This window comes from Lampetra planeri, chromosome 5, assembly GCF_965212315.1.
Source record: "Lampetra planeri chromosome 5, kcLamPlan1.2.h2, whole genome shotgun sequence".
NCBI classification, from domain to species: Eukaryota; Metazoa; Chordata; class Hyperoartia; order Petromyzontiformes; family Petromyzontidae; genus Lampetra; species Lampetra planeri.
Window position 1 is genome coordinate 13,174,590 of NC_136111.1, and position 17,011 is coordinate 13,191,600.

At 48.3% G+C, this 17,011-nt stretch overlaps 3 protein-coding genes across 9 annotated transcripts in view; 2 read left to right on the forward strand and 1 right to left on the reverse strand.

Annotated features, from left to right (window-relative positions):
- LOC144718914 (transforming growth factor-beta-induced protein ig-h3-like) overlaps positions 1 to 2,326 on the forward strand; it is a 34,674-nt gene extending 32,348 nt beyond the window's left edge. For both annotated transcript variants that reach the window (XM_078594518.1, XM_078594519.1), the window contains one exon: positions 101 to 2,326. In XM_078594518.1, the coding sequence (XP_078450644.1) occupies positions 101 to 187 (87 nt within the window). In that variant the 3' untranslated portion in view covers positions 188 to 2,326. The remainder of the gene's footprint in view (positions 1 to 100) is intronic.
- Positions 2,327 to 3,318: 992 nt separating this feature from the next.
- LOC144718915 (NXPE family member 3-like) overlaps positions 3,319 to 17,011 on the forward strand; it is a 44,996-nt gene continuing 31,303 nt past the window's right edge. The window contains exons 1-2 of one of the 2 annotated variants that reach the window (XM_078594524.1): positions 3,319 to 3,970; positions 15,354 to 15,499. In XM_078594524.1, coding sequence (XP_078450650.1) covers position 15,499 — 1 coding nt within the window. In that variant the 5' untranslated portion in view covers positions 3,319 to 3,970; positions 15,354 to 15,498. The remainder of the gene's footprint in view (positions 3,971 to 15,353; positions 15,500 to 17,011) is intronic. The other variant, XM_078594523.1, reaches the window with a different exon arrangement.
- LOC144718918 (3 beta-hydroxysteroid dehydrogenase/Delta 5-->4-isomerase-like) lies at positions 5,151 to 15,840 on the reverse strand. 5 transcript variants are annotated; one of them, XM_078594543.1, is made up of 6 exons: positions 15,609 to 15,840; positions 14,756 to 14,858; positions 11,116 to 11,398; positions 9,738 to 10,000; positions 8,796 to 8,957; positions 5,151 to 8,118 (listed from the first exon to the last, which is right to left on the reverse strand). In XM_078594543.1, exons 4-6 carry the CDS (start codon positions 9,943 to 9,945, stop codon positions 7,295 to 7,297), a joined length of 1,194 nt encoding a protein of 397 aa, XP_078450669.1. In that variant the 5' UTR covers positions 9,946 to 10,000; positions 11,116 to 11,398; positions 14,756 to 14,858; positions 15,609 to 15,840; the 3' UTR covers positions 5,151 to 7,294. The 5 variants fall into 5 exon arrangements, with proteins under 5 accessions (XP_078450669.1, XP_078450668.1, XP_078450667.1 ...); XM_078594542.1 differs by having other exon boundaries at positions 14,756 to 14,861; XM_078594541.1 differs by having other exon boundaries at positions 14,756 to 14,886.

Consider the following 17,011-nt stretch of genomic DNA (forward strand, 5'->3'; position numbering starts at 1 on the left):
CCGATTTATGTGGAGTTTACGTTACAACTGTGCTCTGGTTTGACATTCACTAACATTCTCTCTGCCCCTAACACCATCCTAATCCTGTTCCTACCCACAGAAACGCCCAGGGCACGCTGTGTCCTGGAAGAGATCGCGTGGCTTCGTGGACAAGTCCTCACTTCGGAAACAAGCTGGCAAAGTCTAAACACATGGCCATGACTCGTTTGTGGGCATGTGACAATGGACACTGTGGCCTCCTCTCGAGTCAAAGAATTGTAACGATTCATTTTTTTTTTTACATATTGTGCAAATGTAGCACCCTCTAGTAGCTACAGGGATCATACAAATCCATTTAATTGATTCCCAGATGCACAATTTGATGCATGTGTTGTGAGTGCAAAAATGTATCTTAATAAATGAACCAGTGCATCCTTAGGGTGTGATTTGGAGACTAGTTAAGGTAGTGCTGTGGTTAGTGATAATTATATGGTTAGCATGACTGTAGTGATGGAGGTAGTGTTGGTGTTGGGGTTAGGGATATGGTTACTGTTTCGGGTCAGGTATTCATGTTTGGAATAGGGTTCTTGTTAGTGATAACAATTGGGCTAAGGTTAGAGAGATAGTTCATTATAGGGAGAGAGTGAGAGATTCATTTAATTCTATAGGGTTCATGTTAGTGACAATATTTGTGCTGGGGTTAGAGATATGATTAGTGTTAGAGATAGTGGGAGGGTTAATGCTAGAGACAGGGTGTGTGGTACAGATAGGGATAAGATTATTGTTAGACAAAATGTTAGAGTTATGGATTGTGGAAGGACTATGAATATCATTATACAGTGGTGGAATCAGTGACTCTCAGCCATGTTCGTGATTGGAGTAAGTGTTCTCATGAAATGATTAGTGTTAAAGTTAGAGCTAGTGTTAGAGTTAGAGCTAGTGTTAGAGTTAGAGCTACTGTTAGAGTTAGAGCTAGTGTTAGAGTTAGAGCTACTGTTAGAGATAGAGCTAGTGTTAGAGTTAGAGCTAGTGTTAGTGTTAGAGCTAGTGTTATTGCCAGGGAAACGATGAGTATTCGTGTCAACATTTAGGATGGGGAAAGTTATGGTTTAGGATTGGGGTGGTGTTGGAGTTAGAATTAAGTTTTGAGTTATTGTAGAGCAAATTCTCAAAAGACTAATACGGCCAATGTTAACGTTAGTGGTAAGGATAGGGTCAGGCCCAAGCAAACTTACAAAATCACAATATTCGATCAAAAAATCCCCCATTGGTAATTGTTTCAGACATATATTTTATGCTTACGTGCAATCAAGAAACATAAATTTCAGCTGTTTCCATTAAAAATACTGCAAATATAACCTTAAATTTGACCTCGGTGTACATCGTCCCATTTATTATCTGAGCTCAGGTCCGCTCTGCAAATAAGCCCTCCCTATTTTCATTGGGCTCTCATAGCTTTTAACTTTTCAAGCATAACATTTAAAGTTAACATTTCAAAATATAAAGGCTTTGGCAACTACATAGTAAATGTTTACTTGTGTGTATCGTTTATTTTTCTTTATCACATTTTATCTCAACAAAAAACATAATTTTGTGCGTGTGCGTTTGTGTTGTGTGCGAGTCTGGACCCGTGTTGTGATGTTTCGCGTGCTGCACCACATTTAGAGCCACGCAATGAGATGACATCGCATGGTGATGTGACAAAACAATTGCACAATTTAACTTGTTTCCTTTATGTTAAATCCCTAATAGCAACACAACTTCATACTACAAATTGGTTTGTATCGCATTATTGTGTTCGTTATCGTGATCCTGAACTACGGACAGATGAACAGAGCGAATGTATTCCTGCTTTCGACTTTTGTTAAATCGAATCATGACCTGACTTGTGACGAGTAAAGAGGTGCGGCGGCAGAGTCGTTACAGGATTAGATTTTCAAAAATGTGTGTCTGTGTAGAGGTGAATGAAATGAAACCCGTGCTAGATGCTACCGAAGGGAAACTCATCGCTGCTGTGATTTTGTCCAGTGGTGGTGATGGATACATCGACTGCCAAGTTCAAAAAAAAAATCAGACGAAAATTAAGATTCACCAACATAGGAATTTTGCAATATGTTTGCTTTTAAGATTGTATCTGTAGTTTTCCATCCAAGATTGTTTTAACTCATAGTAGAGCGTAATGAGTTGTTACCATCATCACATCTTGCATGGCCATTGTTATGTGCATCGATCACTTGCAATCTTTAATGAATTTTACAAACATCTGAATGCGCTGTCAAAATCCGGGTTACATTATTCTTAAAGCAAACCTAGATATAATTGCAGTAAATGATCCAGATGAAAAATGTCCTCTATCTCAGTGCAGTGCTTCCTTGCCTCTTGGTGAAATCAGTTCCGACACGTGTCATTCCATCCCCAAACAGCAGGCGGCGATGTGGAACCTATCGATGTCAGCGTGACACGGGGGAACGGCGTGGCTCCAGCCCCTTTTGTCTCCCCAGTGCTGATGTTTACAGCCCGCTACAGCTACTTATTTAGGGCCGAGTAGACCCAAGGGAGGCCCTGACCCGGTTCTAAAACCACATTGAGCGGTTGGTTAACCCAGGGCATGGCCGGGAATGTTGCGCAACCCATTGCGCCACTGCGTCCGACACTGACGAGACAAATATCTCCTATGCTGCCTTGTCGCCGAGACAGACTGCTTGGGCCAGTGCAGCACTGTGAGCGAGCACCTATGAAGGCCGACACGAGGGGATGGGTGGGTGCGTGGGTGGGTGGGTGTCCAGCACTTGCGCTCACGCACCAACATACGCAACAACATGCAATCGCCGTTCGCCACTCAGTGGCGGACTGGCGGCACCACGGCGCATGTGCCAAGCAGGGTGCAGCTTGGAGCCACTTGAAATGTCGAAGGATCGCTGGCAAGAGAATCACGGAACAGATCGAGGTGCCATGGGTTGACTGAGATGACTGGCTCGACACTACCACCTCGCTACGTTTTAGCCACCTGGCGTTCCGCTTTATATCACCTCAACCCAATGCTGGCCTTGATATGTGTTCGCTAACATTACTTGCCACAGCTGGCTTAATACTTGGACGGGGGACCTGTATTTGTTGCGTGTTTGTGTGATGCCGCCGCCACGAAGCCGTTCGGCAGGCGTCCCATCCCCGACCTCGCCACCACCAAGCAACGGAGCCAACCCCTCGTCCCCCTCACCTCACCTCACATGAACACACCCGCACGCATTCCCCCCCCCCCCCCCCATAGAGCTGGAAGGGGAGGACACCTGATCGACCGGTTTTTATCCGAGAAACCCTTATCGGGATTAACTCTCACGGTTTCCGGCGATCAGGGAATTGGATGACCTCCCCCGATGCTACGTTGCACCGCGGCGCTGCGACCGGCCTTAATATGGTGTGGCCGCGGCGAAGGGCATTCGGCCACCACGGTTGAAACGCATCCCCCACACCCCCCCCCCCCCACGCGTCGACGAGGCCAGCAGGGGAAGGACGGGACAGCATGAGTAGCAGGACCGCAAGGGGCTCTTGCGCATAGTCACGGAAGGTTAGGATGGTTGCGCTTGAGCGCGCAGGCACAATTGTTGGGGTGGGTAAATGATTGAGCTGAAGGTATGAATAATCTGGAGGGCAGACGCACGCGGGGAGCCGTGCACAAATTCCCACGGCGCACCTTTGTAATAGACGCCGCCGCATAATCTGCAATAACAAAGGCATGCGTGAGAAAGGAATTAACTTGCGGCACATCCGATTAGCATAGCGAAGGCGCACGGTACGTGGGAAGGGGGTAGGGGCCCGAGTCCGGGAATTAGGATAAAAAGGAGCGTAGCCAGGTAGGGATCTCTCTCTCTCTCATCACTTCTCTTTAAGAGGCACGCGTTCAAGTCGGCTCCCAGCTCTGCCCTCCGGACGTCCGCGTGACGTGTCCCGACAGCATAGAGGAAAAGCCGCAGGACGCCGAATACTTCGAACCGTGAGTAGCGAAGGTGAATTGGAATCAAAGCCGATAAATAGGGAATAGGTCCAGGGGAAGTAGGATAGGCCAGCCTCGTCGACTCATACTGACTTAGCATCAATTCGCGAGTAGCAGATAATAAATCATTAATAGCGAAGCGTGGTCTCGCGTGATCTTGTTGAGCAGTGTGTCGCGTGGGGAGCTGCGTGTGTGTGCGTGCGTCCACCCCGTGTGTGATACAGGTGCGCGATCATAACGTGAGTTGAGTTGGAGTGCGCGGAGCGGCGTGTGTGTGGGTGGGCGTGCGTACGTTCGCTCCGTGTGGGTTGCAGGCGCGCGATTAGGAAAGGGAGGTATCGTAGTAGAGAGGGGCAGAATACTACTCGGTAATTAACCATGCCTATTACGCGGACCCGCGGTGGAGGGGAATCCTCGGGCGACGGCTCCCACACCATGGGTGAGGAACCTAGCAGCGGTTCGCTTAGCAGCGGGGGGGCGATTGAGGATGTTAGCCCGGCCGGTAGCATTATCGAGGGAGGGATCTCGGGGGCGAGCGACCCCCACATTTGCACATTCAGCCAGTATGAGTCTCCAGAGAGACAGAGACACACACGGGTGCATAGAGACAGATACAGAGATAGACACAGGCGCATAGAGACAGACAGATACAGAGATAGAGACACAGATCCAAATTAAAAGGCACATGGAGGCAAAAACGGAGAGATATACAATAACAAAGGGAGAGATACAGAGGCCGATACACATACGACAGTCACCACAAGTCGTTTTTTTCTTGAATGGAAGTGTTGTTTCAAACTGTTGATGGGGTGCAGAATGACGGCAATGAGCTGTAATACAAAGTGGCAAGGCTAAGGAGTGTGCAAGCAGTGAGACTGCACCGGGGACCACGTGGAGGAGGAGCCCGGACGCCGGGCTGCGAATGAGAAGACATTTGTTGGAGTGGGGCACCAGTGCCCTTGTCAGCCACGTTGCGCCACTGGCTATACGAGCAGAGAGGCATTGCGGTGTGCAGCAGTGAACTTGATTATTTATGGCTTTAAACGAGGTCTAATGTTTAACTGGTTAGTCACAAGATTACATTTTGCTATGCCCTATACGTGGAAAGTTTGGTTTTCTATATGAACCTTAGCAAGTGACTCTACAAGACAACTTTTTATAAAAACAATTTAAGGCTGTATTGGGGAAAATATTTATGTGTGTACATTTGTAGACACGATAACATCCCACAATGGACTATGGTACATACATGCTCACGAATTGGTAAAATCGGTACAACATTTGATTTGAATCACATTCTAGCAAGATCAGAAAACACAGTGGGCGCCTCCACGAAGCCAGTTACCACTCGGCCATTAGTTCAATTCCACCTTGAGCCACCACTGAAACATTTCTGACCCATTTGTTACATAATTAAGCAAGTAATTTAGTGATGCTGCGTTGGCAGTGGTGAAAAAGCACGATAACAAAAACAACTCAACACATTCGTCAAAAACACCACCTTAAATGATTTTTTTTTCATAACGTTTAGAGCAATGACCCTTCTTCATAGTACAAGATGTGTTGAAGAACACTTGTTCCACCTCACCCAGCATATAATCCTTATTTCATAACGTGGAAAACATTTTAGTACCTGGCTCCTCCCCCTCCCCTCAGCTATATAATCCCTCGTCACAGCCATCTCTTTGACATACTTTAGCGATTGTTTTGTCGCTGTGGTTGTCCACACCTGAGGACGGACGCTTGTGTTGCGCCCGAAACGTCGTGATTTTTTTTGTTTGTTTTATTTTCACCTACGTGACTTTACCGAAAGAACCATTTCCGTGATGACACTGTGGTGACATCAATACAGTCACACACCAGTAACAAAACAGGAGCACCAGAGAATCACTTGGATGTTTTTTTTTCTCAATAACAGAGGAGAGTCTAACAATTACCGGCGTGTCTCGCTAATGAGCGTTCTTTCCACGTGAATTCGCCGTAAAGAGACATTTGAATTTTGACCCAATTGTTTGCAAAAAGAGCAAAATCTTTGCTTATCGAGCAGAGGCCGATCGACGAATATGCGTCCTGTGGAGGCAGGGGGCCCAAGGTGGCCTGCAGCTGTTTGTTTACCAGCTGCCACGTGCCGTGCCCCCATGTGGGGTAATGGGCCCTCATGGTGGCACTGTAATCGGTGGGTGGCGGGAGGGGAGCGGTAGCGTAGCAGTTATCAAGCGGTGTAACGAACCCAGCGACTCGAGTTCAATTCTCGCTCACGGCCAAACCCAATGACGATGATCTGAACCGGTCCTGGGCCTCCCCTAGGTCGACTCAGCCTCAAATGAGTACCTGGTGCGGTGTGTAAACATCGCCACTAGGGAGCTAAAGGTGATCGGGCGTCATGCTGGCCACCCAGCCATCACGTGCCGTACCGGTCTTCATAGGTGCTCGCTAACAGCACTTGGCCCAACAGTCTGTAAAGTCTATACGGGGGATCATGCACTGTGGTTTTTTCATGTGCGGTGTTACATTTATTATCACGTGATAATTTGGATTTCTCACGTAAAAAAAGTTGTTCAAGATTGGAAAACTTTGGGGCTCAAATGTAGCTCAGCTTTTTAGATGGGAGTGAGTCAATGGGAAAACGATTATTGTTGAACGATTTTCGCGTTACCGAGCTAATTTCGTAAAACATATCTCGCTCGTTAAGCGAGACACACTTGTGTTCGCCTGGGGGTTTCCACAAATTCATGTGATTCAGGGTCATGAATCCTGAAAAGAATAAAACATATTTTTACATTGTTATGAATGGTAGCGCCCCTCATGGTGAAAACAAAGGTGACATAAACCCAAAACACATTTAAAAAAATATATGAATTCATACTTCAGTGCATTTATTAGACTTAAGAATTAAAATGAAATGATGAATCGATACATTCTTCCACCCCTAATGACAAAGCATTCCACACTACCTAGCGACACAGCCTATAGAATAACTAGCGTAGTTATCAAGTGTGCAGGCAAGGCTACGAAGATGGGGTCAAAATTGGACAGCTCCATTTTATTCCTTGCACTGGGGCCCATGCCAACCAGCCTACACTCTACTGGCCTAGGTAACTAGCCACAATAGCTATTTGCTCCTCGGGTTGCATCTTCTTTCAGCTCCCAAAGCGTCGACGGCACTTTATTTCTTAAATTTCGATTTAAAGCTTTCGTGACTGCAGGAAGTAATACAATAATAAATAAAAATAATAATAATAAAATACAATTTTCATTATGCTTTATTTTTATTATTTTATTACTTCCCTTCTACGTGACTTTACCGAAAGAACCAAGAAGACGTTATTTCTTGTTTTGTTTCAGCTCAGCCTCGATCAAGGGCACCTCCTTGGCGAGCCACTCGCTGGTGCGGGCGTGCGCCTCCTCCCACGAGAAGCGGGGCTCGTAGCCCAGCTCGCGCCGCGCGCGCTCGTGCCTGAACGTGAAGTGCGTGTTCACCATGACCACGAGCTGACGGTTGATTGACGGAACGAACTTGTAGAACGGCCGCATCAAGAAGCGGAGCAGCTCGAGCAGGGCCGCCATGGCGTATAGGGCGACGAACGGCATCGGCAGCCGCTTCTGAATGTCGAAGCCGAGGTCGCGCGCCACCGTGTAGTTGAAGTCCGAGTAGCTGACGGGCGGCGTGTCGTCCGACACGTAGTAGACGCGCCCGCCGGGGCGACGTCGCTCCGCCTCGGTGCCGCCCGTCAGTGCCAGGCGCGCTGCCAGCACGTGCGCGTGCGCCACGTTGCCCACGTAGACGGGATTCACGAGGGCACTGGCGCGCGACCCGCGCAGCAGCACGCGCCCGTTGACGAGGCCATTGGTTATGTGCAAGCGCAAGAAGCGGCAGCGCTCGCCGTAGATGTACATGGGGCGCAGTGCGCACGTCGTCAGGGTGCCGCCGCCCGGTAGAGACGCGCCGTCGTAGGATAGCGTGAGACGTTCGGCCTCTGCCTTGCTGCGGCTGTAGGTGAAGCAGAGGTTGTGCTTGTAGGGAGTCTCCTCGTCGCCGTTGACGATGGGGTCACCCTGCCCGTTGGGCCCGGCCACCTCGACGGAGCTGGTGTAGATGGCGACGCTCACACCCTCGTGCACGCAGGCCTCCAGTAGCACATGCGTGCCTGCAGTCAGGGCATCGGGCAGGAGGGACAGAGAGAGAGATACACTCTATATCAAAGTTCAGTCTTATGGAATGTAGTCCTTAATGGTTTCTTAACACGTGGTTCGGTGGCTCAGAGGTTAGAGCGCTAAACTGGTACCACTCAGATCCTAAGTTAAAATCCTGGTCTCAGAGCAGTCACGATTGATGACAGAAAAATATGATGCATTAAACGTATGTTTTCACATTTAACATGCGCCTCCTAAACACTGATAAAAACATGTGCAAAACCTTGGAGTTGTCATTGACCCTGAGCTCTCGTTCTCTTCCGATTTCCCTCAACTCTGCAGGACCTCATAATCCCATCTGCACATCTCCCACATTCTTATACAGTACCTGCTACTAAGACCCTTATCCACTGGCGGAGCCAGTGTGGGGGTGGGGTGGCACGTGCCCCCACCCCAATGATCCGATCGAAATCCCTAATTTCGATCAGAAATAATTAACCACGTCGTGCTGGATGTGGCTCGTAGGGAGTTTCCCACCTTCATGAGGCAAGATGTGAGGGCTGCCACCATGCTTTTAAATGTCCCTGATTAATTGACCACGAAAGAAAATAGTACATTGTAATGACGTAGTTGGATAATCGACTTAATCGAATAAAGATCCCAGCTCTAGAAGCGTAACCCCCGATCTCACCGTGCTGGTTCACGGAGAAGATCTCGGTCTCGCTGTTGCGGTCCCACACGTCGATGAGCGAGGCGGTGTGCAGGAGGACGTGGGCGCCACGACACGCCGCACGCATCGCACGCTCATCGCGGATGTCGCCCTGGATCACGCGGATCTTGCCTCGCACGGCCTCTGCACGCATGCAAGCATAGGAAGGAGAGGGCATAACTGTTGCCAAGAACACTCGGAGCTCCGTATGCATTGACAGGCCAAGCAGCTTCCACACACTTAATACGTTGAAGGGAATTGTTCGTCAAACACAGACAAGTGTGTAGGTCACTTGTAGCTTGTGTACCTTGAGGTGCTGGCAATCTGCAATGTGCGATGTGAGCTGACAACCTCAAAACGCATTGGCAATCACGAGGCAGCAGAAAACCATGAACTTGTCGGAAAAAGTGTGAAATATTCTCCTGGTATTTGTTGGGCAGCAGGAATATCTGTACAGCGTTACCACGCATGTGAAGCTTCGCAACTTTGTGACCAAAAAGCATGCAACTGAGAAAACATGACTCGGCTTCTGAATGCTTTGGAACATGGACAAGAAAAAAGCACTGTGTTCATGCGGGAGAGATTCATAAAAAAAAAGGAATTGTCATCTCGAGAGTCGATCTACCAAGTTTTCAAGAAAAAAGAAGAAGTCGTCGTCACGGTTGACTACAAACAGCTGCCATAGACTCAGAAAGAAATCAGCATAACTTCAGAGGGGGAGATCTGAATAAAATGATTACACAAACAGTACGCTCTGCTGATCGTTGAGCTTAAGAGCAATCAATCCAAGATTTGTCACGCACCATTGTCAGCAAAAATATGAGACCTTCACCAAAACACCGTGCACGCACACAACCCACCATTCTTGCACACACACACACAGACACACAGACATCGTGTCCATTGCACAGGAACTCGCAGTACCTGGATAGGACAAAATCTCATCGCCCTTGAAGGCGCAGTCTACGAGTCGAACTTCCGCGACCTCCTCCCCGAGCTCCAGCAGCTGAGCGGTCAAGAAGCCGCCCAGGAAGCCCGCGCCGCCCGTCACCACGTACACGTGCGGGGGTGGCACGGGGCCCGGCTCTCCCTGCAGAGGGCCCTGGTTCGTGGGCGCTGTGGGTCCCTCCATGGGCTCTGGATGTGGGGTGGTGGCACCGGAGATTTTTGAGCAGCGACTCGGAGAGCTGGAGCCAAACATTCCGTAGGCCAAGTGCAAGAACAAGAAATGACACCACGAGTACAATTGAATATTACGCTACACTCACAACTGCTGTAAAAGCTCTCAAACCGGCAATTCGAAATGAAGCGGTTGTTCACTGTAAACCAGAAAAGAAGGAGACATGGGTATATGTACTAAACTTAATTTGGAGCTTTCGTGACTGCAGGAATTATTCTTTGGTTCTTTCGGTAAAGTCACGTATAAAGATAAAATAATAAATTATATGTACTAACAATTCTGAAGCTGTTACTTGCGGTGTACTTATATTACTTATGTTACTTGCGGTGTACTTATATGTTCATCTTCTTGGTTCTTTCGGTAAAGTCACGTGACTTTACCGAAAGAACCAAGAAGATGAATCCCTGCAGTCGCGAAAGCTTTAAATCGAAATTTACTTATATGTTGTGTGGAATTTGCTCCTTTTGAACACACCTGCCTCTGAAATGTGATATGGCAGCTGTTCCCCGAAATGCCCTTATTCAGTTTTTAACTTTAAGGCAGTGTTATTTACCGTTTATATATTTGCACGTAAACATTACACAAACCCTTCGCTTAGGATGCTAGGTTGTTATTGCTGTTCGTTGTGCTTGTGCAGCACCGCCAACGAAGCAGCAGCAGCACCAAATAATTCGCTTTTTGTTTACGTCGCTCCCTCGAGATTTTTTTTGAAACGGTATCATCACGTTGTCCAAATAAACCAAATACATTCTTCTAAATATATTCTTCGTGCCTCTCTTGGTTGCCATGTCCAGGAATCGAACTCGGGCGGCCACCAGGGCTCATGCAGCAACACCACCCACCGTTACGCGATTGCCTCATCTATATCTATGGGAATGCAAGAGTCCGTTGCGCTCTGTATCTCCAAAACTGTACGTCGGAGGAAAACATTAAGCCAGCCAAAAACTGCGTCTCTTGCCGAGGAGATTACCACAAAATTGCCGGCTTTCTGAAATATGCAACATTTTCAAGTGTGTGTGTGTATGTGCGGTTGCAGGCAAATGTGACGCACGTGAGAGTGCGTACGTTTGCGTGTGCGCACGTGTTATGAGACAGTGAGTTTTAATTTGATGGCTCACTTACTGCCGTGTGACTTGCGCGGGTCGCTCCCCTGGCTCGCTCGCTCTGCCCTTCCCTCGCTGCTGCTGCTGCTGCTCGCCACCTCACTCGCAAGTTTTGGGTCGCGCAAATGCCGTTTCGCGAGACTTCACTCGGCGCGGGCTACTCCCCTCCTTCCCCCTGGCCGTCTTCGTCTTCTCGCCGTCCCGGGTTTATATGGGCAGCGGAGTGCGCGCACGGGGTCTGTGAAGCCGCGTGAAGACGCGCGTGTTGAACCGGTGGGCGGGACCTCTGCGCACAGCAGGGGCTGGAAGATCACGCCCGTGTTGATGGAAAGAGTGCGGCGGGGGGAGATGCGTTCTTAGAATTAGAACAACAAATCTAGATACAATCTAGATTAGAACAACAAAGACGTCGCGTGGATTTAGATAACATAGAGGAGTTAATTGTGCATAACTATTTGTTATATTAACCGAGTAAAACCCCGCTGAGCTATTGACTCTTTTTTCAGAGGCGACCTGGCCACACCTTGTGTGGCTCTTATCGTGTGGGGACATTTACATCGGTCAATGAATCTCAGCGCATGTCTATAAATGTAGAGGGCAAAACGGGAGGACCCGCAGAAACGTCCTTGCGACCACGCGACCGAGGGAGAACGTGCTTTTCCAAATATCCAGGCATCGTCAGGGTCAGTATCGAACCAACTTCCTCCATGCACACCAGGCGAGGGAGATAACATCTCGCCACCGCGGGTTCATGGTATAATTCAACCCGTATTCAGAAAAAGGTGGGATTGGTCAACGCAAGTCGGGAGATAGAAGGGATGATGATGGCTGATGGTCAAGAATAATGAAGGATTAACAGTCAAGGAGAGAAGAAGCAATGAAATCAGCTTGCGCACAGATGTGTAGAGGTGTAATTGTGTATGGGCGCGGATGGCTAACAAACACAAGGGGCGTGGTTAGGGCCGTACACAGAGGAGGTGCTCACACCGACGTCCGCACCTGCATCCCCCACGGGCCCCTCCCGGGGGCCGAGTACTATAAAAGGTGGTGAGCCGGAGGGCTCGAGGTCGGAGTATCAGCTTTAACCAGCGAAGACTGAAGACCAGCTAGCATAGGCCCCGGAGCTCCCCTGGCTCGCTGTCCTTGTCAGGGCCGACCAGGGCAAGCCGGTGGCGTGGCCCCGAGAGCCCAGACTCAGGGTGCCGGGATCCCAGCTTGACCAGGGCTGGGATAGGTAGCCTCCCTTAGCTCCGTAGTGGAGGACTTGGGCTTAGGTTAGCGGGGTTAGATGTTGTGTCTCCCTGTTAGTTGAGTAAAGGGGACGTTAACCCTTTAAGTACTGTGTGTACCCGCTACTGTACACAAGTTGGTGTTAATAAATAAGTGTGCCTCCGATCCCGTCGTCAAGCCTCCTGAATACTTACTACAGATGCAAGGTAGATTAATGTCGAATTTGGGCTTTAGCTACCCATGTTCAACCAGGTTCCCAAGGGTAGAACATTGATGCTTTTATCCTATTATCCAATAAATATACGCAAACAACTTCATTACATTTGATTTATCACTTGATCTGGCTAATTTAAAAAGAGGGCATTGGCTTGACTATCACGTGACATTGCATGCTGAATGGAAAGCTTACCCCCCTAGTGTTTGCATAAAGAACGAGGAGTTGCATATATGCTAAGATGTTTTAGACAATGAATGAGCATTTACACATGTGAAATGAAACACGACCACCCAGAGAAAACACACGTGCCAGGGGTAACACTCTATCCCATGCAGAAAGGGGAGTAACACTCTGTCCCATGCAGAATAGACAGGTAATGTTAGTCTGCACTTCGCTGTATCGAATTCTCTTGGCAAACTCACCAAAAGGGAGTTAATACAACATCCACAGTGCTGGATCACAACCCATGCGCATAGCCACCACGGCCCAGTTGCTGTTTCAACAGTATTGTGAATAACTGGCCCAAAGTTTATATTCACACCCACCAAAATCCTCGCGTCATCATCAATTCAGACATTAAAATCACCCAATAAGTCGACTCCATTCCGAGGGGGCAATTTATTCATCATTTTGGAGAGGAGGTAAAGAAGACTTCTGGCTCGGCAGGCCTTGCTAACATTCCTCCACGGTTGCAAATCTTTGATAGAATTCTCATCAGCCTGGGGCGTGTGGCTTCCTATACCTCACCGTCATGCTTCCCAGGTCCCTTTCATTATTGTGCTCTGAAGATCCCATCTCTATTGTTTGATGTTATTATCCTGCCCCGAGTCAAAACTGTTTACAGATAACTATTCTTTCCATGAACTCTTTTTCAAAGGCGACCTGGCCACACATGGCAACTTGACATATGTGGGGAATTATAGCAGCCAAATAATATGAACATATGTGGAGGGAAACAAGCCGAAGGACCTGTGAAAAAATCCACGCGACCGAGGGAGAACATGCATTCCAAATATACAGGCGTCGTCAGGGTCGGCGTCGAACCCACGACCTCCTGTATCCCAGGCGATGAAGGTAACATCTTACGACCGTGGTTTAAACTCTTTGTACACGTGACAAATCATTGGTTTGGCTGTGTTGGGTGGTGGCGGGGCGAGGAAGGGAGGGGGGTCAAATTATCATGTAGCCTAACCCAAAATTGACATGGCAATCATAAATCGTTATATTTTATACAAAACTCTTACCGGTATTAATTCTGGTGTGTTTGACGAGAAATGTAGACAAGTCTCTACTGCATTTAAGTTGCATTCTATCACGAGTTATGTCTGTTCATTGCCCAATACTGCATTGCTAAAAGCGTTGCTCAACTCAAACGTCACTCATCCGATGACTAGTAAAGATACTTCAATCGCTGGCATTCCAGCCATAGCACAGTGATACACGCGTGAAACTTGGCATGAAACGATTTTTGCCCTCCAATTTTATTACAAATGTGCCCATCGTGTTACGTGATGAGTATCCGTTACCAATTCCAACAGAAAGCGGTGAATCACTCCATGTAACATTTACCTCATCAAAACGAGGGACATGCTGCACTTTTCAAAGAGCCCTGCTGTTATAGCATGGCAGCGAAATATTTGTTTTATCTATAAGCTGGATTTTGGAAAATGTATGTATGTTGAACCTCTTTTTTCACCGTATGTAACCAACCGTGGTAATCGGAGGTGTGGAGGAAGGACAACAAACTAAACACAAAAGCAGTTCTAAGAAAATAATTTTCTATCTAGATTTGAAAGTGCGTAGCTTCAGCGGCGTCCCTCTCTAACCACATATCGGTCACTACCTGCACAATGATACATGCTTACTTTGACCTGGAAAACCTAATTGAATGTTTAATTGTCTTGTTCATGGTGAGGGCTCTTTCGTTTTGTGATGGTCACTTCCTATGCACAGCTTGATTGAGTTATGCTATGTACTAACCATGTAAATGTGCAACAATTAATCAAAACGTTATCGATATATTTGTGTACGGTCGTAACACATTAGTCAATCATTGTGTGAAAATCTGTGACAATTTCTAAAAAGCTTATACAAATACAATTCTGATACAATTAGGCCTATGCATTAACCAACACTGTCTACACAAGATAGAAAACTACCATAAATTGTACATAAGACAATTGAAATCCGAGCAGGGGCCTTGAATGCTTACTTGGGGCATCGGCTTGGCCAGTTTGCCCAAGGCTGTTGTTGGCGGCCACGTAAGATAGGGGTGCCTTAATCTTGCCTCTTGTAGCCCATCCTGTCCGTGACATCTGCTGTGGCAGAGATAGCGCATCTGGCCTAAAATAATGGACCACAAAATTGAAGCGAAGCTATTTGCATTAAAAACAATCCTAACAAAGTATATTCACTGTTTCATATTTAAAGCAGTACACGAGAAAAATGTTACTCACTTGATTAAAGAAAGCAGGCACAGATTGTCAAACAATAATTATAGTTTACAACCCTTTGGCTACATCAAATTGACTGTTCCTGGCAAGCCATAGAAGATAGGGAGCTGGCTTGAAGGATTTCCAGGAGAAACCATAGGAGTTGTGCGTGTGTGTGCGCCTGCGCTCACATGTGTGTATGTGAAAGTGAGTTTGCGTCTGAAAGTGAGTGCGTGAAAGTGTGTGCGTGCGCGCGTGCCTCCGTGCGTGTTTGTGTGTGGGGAGCGGTAGTGCAATGTTCAGCGTGCTGCGCTACAATCCCAGCGAGTGACCAACACCAGTGACGATTATCTTGAATGGGTCCTGTGCCTCCCCTAGGTCGATGCAACCTCAAATGAATACCTGGTTCGGTGTGTAAACATCGCCACTGGGGAGTCAATGATGATGAATGGTGGCCAGGCGTGGAGCTGCCCACTCACCCCCTCGTGTGCCGTGCCGACCTTCATAGGCGCTGCTCTGCAACAGTATGTTAAGACTATATGGGGGATCGTTGTCGTTAAAGTGTTTGTGTGTGTGTGCGCGTGCCTCGTGTGTGTGTGTTTGTCTGCCTTTGTCCTTGACACCAGGACCTACCGTGGCGCTGATCTGCCCACTGACCATCGACTTGTCATCTGTAAGATGCGCCTGCCATTCTTCCACTCGGGTGGTGGGTGTACACCCAGGACTCCATTCAAACCCTTAGTGGCATGGTCTCAGCTAGCTGATGAAAGTTCCAAGCGAGAATTTCATCATCACTTGCAGCTGGGGTTGGCATCGTCCCCCACTCCTCCTGATGTCGAGGGGAAATGGGCGAGGTTAAGGACTGTGACTCATGCAGCTGCAATGGCTGCTTTGTGTACACGGTCCAGACCTCCCCAGAGACCCTGGCTGACAGAGGATGTGTTCAAGCTGGCTGAGAAAAAGCGACAGGCCCACTCTCATCGGCTACAGCGTCCCACGTCGGAGAATGAGGAGGCTTACCGCAGCCTTCGCTCGGAGGTTCGGCGAGCCGTGAGGCGCTGCAAAGATGGGTGGTGGCCCGCGATCACAAATCGCTCTTTAATTCCATAAAAAAGTAACATGCAGCGCCACACCTATTACCATAATTAGGGGAAAGAACAGTGACCCAATCTCCGACTCCCAGGAACAGGTTTGCAGATTTGCTGAGCATTTCTGTGAGGTCCTGGGGGAGGGGAAATCCCTCAGCCACGAGTGGCTGGCTGAGGTGCCATCTGTTGAGGAAGTACTGAGGGCGATCCAGAGTCTGAGACCAGGAAAGGCACTGGGCAGAGATGATCTCCCAAGAGAAATGCTGAGGGAGGGTGGCGTTTGTGCACAGACTGGCCTACATGACATCATAATAACAGTCTGGACAACTGGACGGGTTCCACAAGATTGGAAGGATGCCATGGTGGCCCCCCTCTTTAAGAAGGAGGACCGCAAAAACTGTAACAACTACATGGGCATCTCACTCCTCAGTGTGCCGGGAAAGGTCCTGGCAAGGATTATCCAACATCGCCTTGCTAGGCACATTGAGGAGAAGCTTGCGGAGCCGCAATGTGGTTTCAGGAAAGAACGGTCATGCACAGAAGCCATATTTTCTGTCTGTTTGCTACAGCAGAGGTGTAGGGAATTCCAACAGACCTACATCTCTGCTTTATTGACCTATGATACAATCAGTAGGCCTGGGCTTTGGGTTGTTCTTCGGGCTTTCGGAGTCCCTGACCCTCTGCTCACGATCATTAAGGACCTTCATGATGGTGAGCGGGCCCGGGTAAAACTACGTGGCCGGGAGTCAGAGCCATTCCCTGTACACCTTGGGGTGCGACAGGGATGTCCTCTGGCTCCCACATTATTTAACATCTATTTTGACCACGTAGTTCGTGAAGCCTTCAATAGCTGTACCGGAGGAATTCCCATTTGGTACTTCCCCACAAAGTGGGGCTTATTTAATCGACCCCAGAGGGATCATGGACTGAGTCAAACCCTGACCAGGA